The sequence below is a fragment of the Branchiostoma belcheri genome, unplaced genomic scaffold (assembly GCF_001625305.1).
Source record: "Branchiostoma belcheri isolate BF01 breed outbred unplaced genomic scaffold, Haploidv18h27 scaffold56, whole genome shotgun sequence".
Taxonomy (NCBI): domain Eukaryota; kingdom Metazoa; phylum Chordata; class Leptocardii; order Amphioxiformes; family Branchiostomatidae; genus Branchiostoma; species Branchiostoma belcheri.
Genome location: NW_017804198.1, coordinates 124,338 through 132,150, shown reverse-complemented (window position 1 = coordinate 132,150; position 7,813 = coordinate 124,338). Strand labels below are relative to the sequence as shown.

At 43.4% G+C, this 7,813-nt stretch overlaps 1 protein-coding gene across 1 annotated transcript in view; it reads left to right on the top strand.

The window, feature by feature from the left end:
* The first annotated feature begins 816 nt into the window (after positions 1 to 816).
* The window catches only part of LOC109481463 (vascular endothelial growth factor receptor 1-like), a 39,920-nt gene continuing 32,923 nt past the window's right edge, over positions 817 to 7,813 (top strand). The window contains exons 1-2 of the mRNA XM_019784048.1: positions 817 to 857; positions 1,240 to 2,480. Of these exons, the coding sequence (XP_019639607.1) occupies positions 817 to 857; positions 1,240 to 2,480 (1,282 nt within the window). The remainder of the gene's footprint in view (positions 858 to 1,239; positions 2,481 to 7,813) is intronic.

Here is a 7,813-nt window from a genome sequence, read left to right as displayed (position 1 = left end):
GGCCCAGACAACTCGGCCCATCTACCTGGTCAACTCGGCCAATTTCCCTGGTCAACTCGGCCCATTTCCCTGGTCAACTCAGCCCATTTCCCTGGTCAACTCGGCCCAATACAGGAGACAGTAATTTAGGCAGAAACACACGCACACACGAGGTCAATTTTCGAACAAATATCATCGAACTTTAATAAGAAGTTCATTCAACTTATCCAACTGCGCTTTTCTTTCTTTTTCCACAGGTGTAATGAACGTATAACAAACGTATAACATACAACTGGCGCTACTTCCTTAGTCAACAAACGAAGGCTTACATACTATTTCAACCAAAGTACTAGTCTAGTAATCGGTAAAAAAACAGTCGTTCGCATGGATATTGGCATCATCGGAAACGAAGTAAGAATGTACAATGCACTAACATCACAGTAAAAATGTGTTACAGAACAAAATTATGAATCCGTCTGGTACTAGTATCGTGTCGGCACATCGAGGGACCAAAACATCGAAATACATTTGTAACTAAAATCTAAAATTATGTTTACAGGATCTGAACAATTCTTACTAGTTACTAAGATTATTCTTATGTCCTCTTGCACACATACATGCAGTATAACTAACATAATAATGGTCCCATGGTTTGTTCCCATGTCTTCTTGCACACGGCAAAAAAAATATATTTTACTTACGGCCCTGACTTACGGATGGCTCCATACTAACGTACAAATGATTTAACGCAACTGTTACATACAAAGATATATGCTGCACTAGGAACAAATCAAACATATAGTTGGCCAGACTATCTACTTATTTACAAATAAACACATGGTTGTCCAAACTATCTACATCTTTACAAGTACTGAGCAGTAAGTATCGTCAGAGGCTGAGAAGAGATTAATATATATATGACTTATACCACATTCAGATAAAATATGATTTATAACACTTTCACATAATAATATGTGGTATTAGGCCAACAATAGACCTTCGCTACACATATCTATGCGTGGACATTTTTTGCGTGTTTTGTGTACGTGTGTGTATGTCAGTGTGTGTGTGTGTGTTTGTGTGTGTGTGTCTGTGTGTCTGTGTGCGTGTTTGTGTGTGTTTGATTGTGCGTGTTAGGGTGTTTCGCGGAATATTTGTAGTCAGCTATTTAATGAGGTCTAATCAATAAGCAGCATAAGGTCTAAGCAATCAACATAATCACTGATTTCAGTGATGTAAGTTGTATAATTGTGCTTACAGCAGCAGCAGCATGCAGGGTGCTGGGTGCCGCGTGACGTGCCGAGCTGCTGCAGTCGGCGTCCTCGGTCTCCTGTGGGTCGTCACGGCTGTCTTCACCTGCCCGGAGATATGTACTTGTAACTCTGTCGGGTCGGTTGACTGTAACGGACGGGGGCTCAAAGACGTTCCCGCGAACATACCATTGGATACAACTGAACTCGAGCTGAGGTCCAACAGCATACAAAATCTGTCTGAGGCGGATTTCTCCAACCTCACAAGCCTGGAGGGGCTTAACCTGGACTACAACGACATCCGAGTTCTCCCTGCCGGAGTTTTCTCAAGTTTGACCAGTTTGGAAAGGCTTTACATTGGCGGCAATAACATGTCAAGTCTCCGGAATGGAGTTTTCTCACATCTCACCCGTCTGAGGTGGCTGAAACTATCTGATAATCATATAACTGATCTCCCGGATGGAGTATTCTCACATCTCACCCGTCTGGAGTGGCTGGATCTACTTAATAATCATATAGCTGATCTCCCGGATGGAGTATTCTTACATCTGACCAGTTTAATAGGGCTTCTCCTGTCCGACAATAACATCTCGAGTCTCCCGGATGGAGTTTTCTCACATTTCACCCGTCTGGGGTGGCTGGATCTATCCAATAATCATATAGCTGATCTCCCGGATGGAGTATTCTCAAATCTAACAAGTTTGATGCACCTTAGCCTGCCCAACAATAACATCTCAAGTCTCCCGGATGGAGTTTTCTCACATCTCACCCGTCTGAGTTGGCTGAATCTAGCTGATAATCATATAGCTGATCTCTTGGACGGAGTTTTCTCACATCTCACCCGTCTGAATTATCTGGGTCTATCTGATAATCATATAGCTGATCTCCCGGATGGAGTATTCTTAAATCTGACCAGTTTGACACACCTCCGTCTGTCCAACAACAGCATCTCGAGTCTTCCTGTAGACATCAAACATCTATCTTCCCTGACAACCCTTACCCTAACAGGGAACCCCTGGAGGTGTGACTGTAGTTTACAGGATATAATGACTTCGCAACGTGTGCGCAGTTCAATTCGCGATAACTCAACCTGCAGCTCCCATCCCCACATAGATTTCAACGTGCTGATCTCTGATTTGCCAGACAGGGTTTGTAACGGACGCGGGGACTGCATCACGGGAAATGACGGGGACACTTGTGTTTGCAACGTCATCTGGACTGGCCCATTTTGTGACAAAGGTAAGATGTCTGGTAACATTCATATCACGGCTTTAACAAGGCAGGACAAACTAGTGGAAGAAAACAACAACTATTTTATGTTAAAATAATAATAGATGATTTTAGCAAAGCAACCACAATTTAAAAGGTTCCAAAAGCAGTCAACCTACAATGGCTTAGAAGCATTAGTGAAAGCATTAAAGTAATGAACAAATAACAAACAGAAGGAAATGCATCAAGGATGTCAACGACAATGCTTCCTTTTGCATAACCGTAAGAAACCACTATCGCCCCGTACGTAGCTGTTAGAGTACATATGCTCTGATTTATTAATTTCCTTTGAAACATCCATGTGTTAGTGGCAAAATTTACTTCTCGGCCAGCATTCCTCAGTGATGATTAGTCGACTAGTCGACCTATTATTACTTCGATAATGCGCAGACTAAAAATAAGAAAAATAAATTAACAACTGATGAATTCAAAGAAATATATACTTTATACACATCTTTCTGTTGTTATGACATTACTTCGATTTCCAGGCCAGGGAAGAAATAATCTGTCAAAAAAGAACTCTGAAGAAAAGCGCGCCCGTGATCATATTGGGCTACCTCGGCCCTGGTAAAACAAATACCCGCAATAGGTCGCTTCCCATGGTTTTCATATTGTTAAAAATATGTAGCTAGCTGTTAGATTGCACAAAAGCGGACTATTATTCGTCACATAACAAGAGTTAGTCGGCATATCAGGGCTTAACTCATAGTGTATCTCAAACGGAAATGCCTTTTATGTATTTTTACCTACAGTCTACAGTGACGACAATGAGAATTCAGACACATGTGTTACTCATAGACTTTCAACTCAACAAACAAATCAACTCTGGCCCCCCAGAAGACATTCTAAGTTCACGAGGAGAGCCGAAACATGTTAAGCAGTACAAAGATCTGTATTTTTATTTGTATCTGTAAAGCCGGTGTAACCACCCTTCGGCGTACCACACCAGCTTCGCAGGAACGTGGAGCGGCGACAATTGGCTACATTACATCTAACGACTGTTACAGGAAAGAATTCTAGGAAAGAATGCGTTTTTGAATACCTCAATCCTTGGTTGATAACTCAGGTTTTTAAAAGCATGACTATTTCTTGTTCTTTTCTGAGCTTGTATTAGATACATAGTAGTTGGTACGTCTACCAGTTAATTAGTCATTTTGATATCTGGACATTTTTCGTCTGCCTTCCAGTGATACCCAAAGATCATCACAATCAATTCGTATGCGGACATAAGGAAACACAAAACTGACACAGTACACAAAGTATCCCACAGATGGGATATTAAAGGGATCAATCAAATAAGGAATAATAAGTCACATTGAATTAACAATGTTTTAATGAGTATATATATCATTATATGCTTTTATGAGTATAGGGGACAGGAGCAACAACAGAACTCACGTTAGGATAAAACAATATTATATTCCAAACTAGGCACTTGACGAAGTTTACAAATGCCCAACGTTAATTCGTCCTAGGGTAAATCATAGGTCTTCCAGTCTTATACCTACCCTTTGAAAAATGTTAGCCTCTACCATCCTTCGGAAGGCGGCTGGAAAGAGTAAAAATCTGCCAAATAAAGAGATTTCTCAGAGTTTTGTGTATCTTTTGATGGGAAAACGTATTGTTATGGAATCAAAATTTTCGTGACCTCTGAAACTTTCTGTAAAATGGTCACGCCGCCCGTTCGTGTCACTGTTCGTCACGGCCCAGTCGCAAAGCAATAAAAGGGTTATTTAGCTACTTGTCACCTATTGAACAGCGATTAGTGGACTTAAAATACTCGTAAATGGCGACTACGCACAGGCTTCAGGTGCGGCAAAATGTTTTCTCCTCGCAGACAAACTCCCCTGGCATGTTATCTCTCTTTTTGGCCGACTCTTTCCAGCCGCCTCCCGAAGCCTGGTAGAGGCTAGAAATATATGTATCTGTTACGATTTGTCAATAATTACTTGCAGAAGCCAATGTAGCCCTTGGAAAGAACGCCACGCAGAGTTCCACAAATGGACCTCGGGGAGCCGAGAAGGCTGTGGATGGTGATGACACTGAGTGCGCTGAACCAAACACCGAACATCAGCCATGGTGGAAAGTGGACCTGGCAGGTTTCTACAGAGTCAGCCGGATCACCTTTTTGAGTCGCGACGTACATGAAGACTCAGGTAGGTTCTCTCAGCACCGAATGTTGCAGCCATTCAGTTTAACTTTCAGCACAAATTTAGATGACCTCTAGGCATATCTTTGCAGATGAGCAATTACATGGGTGAAATTACAGTCAGTTAAACTTTCACCTGTTCCAACATCAACGTGTGCCCAGTCATGCGTGCAAATGTGGTCACTCAAACGAAACAGCTGTACAATACCTCCTACACTGCCCACTGTACACTGACGAACGTATTGACATGTTATCATCTTAAACTAACATCCTGCCATTTGACATAAACAACGCCACCGACAACACCTTATGTTCAACCAGTCTCAGTGGGTAACCCCTCATTGTTGTTTGTCAATAACTGTAAAACGTTTGATGTGGTTTTCAACTTTATTTTGCAGACAGGACGCTTTGTTTGATTTAGTTGATTGATTTTGATTTGTACACCAGCTCATTATGTACCTTTGTCCTTTCTTCTTATTATTATTATTACTTTGTTTTATTGTTTCCTTTCATGTGTGAGGAGATGGCTGACATAAGTTTCATAACTTTTTGCCCAATCCTCGAGAAAGTTCTTTTGTGAAATCCACGGGCGGTTTTCTCCGCTGTAGCTATAGCTTTAATGGGAAACAGAGAACTCGCTTCGTGCTCCTTCTTCCTGGACTAGGTTAAGGGCCTCAAATCTGATGCAGACTGCTGAAGGTTTCCCGGACTGTTGATTAGTTTAATGCATCTAGAATTTAGGTGGGCTCTCCGTCCGTCCACACCTCTTGATCTTAAGCTTGAGGCTTGCCACCTCTATATATTAATTCAAGATGGCGCCTGTGACGGACGTCCCTGTCACACGCTCCCGCTAGTGCAAGAAGAACTGTGTCTCTGCCTTGTAATCCATGTAATATTTTACCTCCTACAACTTTGTAAACATATTTTAGTCAACTTTGTTTCAACTGAAAGCTATTTGGTTCGCCTGATCAAGATTTATCGCCGAATTTGTGGATCTTTCTAAAACCCAAGCCAGCTTCGAGTTGTCGGCCATGGCGTCGGAAATCGCGACGGACCAAGAAGGACTCTACTCCAAACTCGGCGTGCTCCCATCAGCGACTTTGGAAGAGATTGTGGACTCTTACAAGAAAGAGGTTACTTTGTACGAAGAAGCCGCTAAGCTCAGTCGCAAGGACTTCAGATTCAAGGAAGCGGATTGTAGATACCGCGAGGTGAGCAAAGCCTTTACCATTCTATCTGATTCGTCGTCCAGACAACGCTACGATAACAGTCAAATTGTTCCAGATCTCCCAAAAGTCACCAGGAAAATGCTCAAAAACCCCAAAGACTATCTCGTCAAACACAACGAGCAGAGTATCACCATATTCCTACCTCAAAACCTGGCTAAGATTTGGCTTAAATCGTGCGAAGATTATCACGGCACTAAAGCAATCAATGGAGGGAAGAATGGTCACCACATCAAGTTCCCGTTTGTTGACGCCAAGACCAAAGAAGAACACGGTTCAGTAAGCATCAAAGTTTATGAGACGACGCAGAAGCTCCTGATACAAGGCTCTGCCTACCTGCTTTGGTTTTCCAACGTTTTCTATGAACTTCGAAACTCAGTGGAAGTAAGGCTAGCCCCCCACCCGTACCCGCGTTGGCAAAATCTACGGATGTTTGACCGTTTATACGTACTGAATACTTCAACTTCAATTCAAGTCACTCTCTTGACGTGTCCGTTATGAGCCGAGTTTGAAAACTCTGTATGTCAAACAATTTCTGTGTTGGAAACTAAAATGAAATCTCAGGCCAATCATGTGTGTGGTGGGTTGTCTTCTAAAGAAAAGAAGCAACTCATGGAAGACGTCGCCCATATGAAGCAAGTAAAGTCTGAGCTCCAGAAACAGATCGAATCGCTCCAGCAAAAATGTGAGGAACTAACAATCCATGTTCGAAAATCGTCCAACCCTTCGCAGTCTGTGGAAACTCAGACCTATACCTCACCAGCAGAACGCGCAGAAAAGTTGTTACAAGAATTCGCAACTATTGATGTGCAAAACCGCTTCCAGGGGTTGGACAATGACGGTGACAAACAAGCTGACACTTCAAGTACAAGTGCAAAACGCCGCAAACAAGACAACAATGGAAGAAGTACAAAACAACCGGGTGTGAACACATCACGTCTGGAGACAGCGGCACAGAATCATCACAACAAAGAGCAGCCGCTAGACGTGTTAATCCTGGGCGACAGCAACACAAAGGCAATCAAACCTGAAATCCTTTACCCTGACAGAAGTGCCAAAAGTGATCTAACTTTCAATCTAACAGAAGCCGAGGGCTACTTTCAGAACTCTGCCCTTGCTGAACCTAAGGTGATTCTGTTTCACATCGGTACAAATTATGATGTCCGGGACGCGCGCGACGCTGCTACAGTAACCGAGGGATTTTGGAGGCTCGTCCACGTCGCCCACGACAAGTACCCCAGCACCAATCTTGTCTTCTCACCCATTCTCCCAAGGGATGACCCACACCTCATGGATATAGGTGATGACATCAACTCATTCTTAAAAGTAGTTGCGGATGAGACAAGCTATGTACATATCACAGACAACTCCAACCTCTCCAGCTCAGGAACAATCAAGAAATCCCTGTTCACCTCAGATGGCTACCATCTGAACAGATATGGGACTCGAGTGCTGGCTGCTAACTTTAAGAGAGCACTGAACCCCCTCATAAGTCTGGGCGAATACAAAGGCAGAAGGAGCCAGCTTGCTAGTAATCAACCCTCGCCGATCCGCTCATACTTGACTTAATCCTCTTCGCCCGTCCTAGAGCACAGGGCTTCAGTGAACGCTCTCCACCTCCCTCGGTCCCTTGCGATCGTCTTAACCTCGTGCCACGAGGTGTTGGCTGCAGTTAGGTCCTTCCTGACACCTCTCTTCCAGGACAACCGCGGTCTTCCCCTCTTCCTTGTCCCTTGGGGGTTCCAGTCAAGGGCAGTTCTAGTGATGGATTCTGGGGGTTTCCTTAGTGTATGACCAATCCATCTCAATTTACGCCTTCTGATGGTCATCTCCATTCGCTCTTGGCCTGCTATCTCCAGAAGGTCTTGGTTACTGACCTTCCTGGGCCACCAGATCCCGAGTATGTAGCGGAGTCTCGCGTTGATGAACGTCTGAAGTTT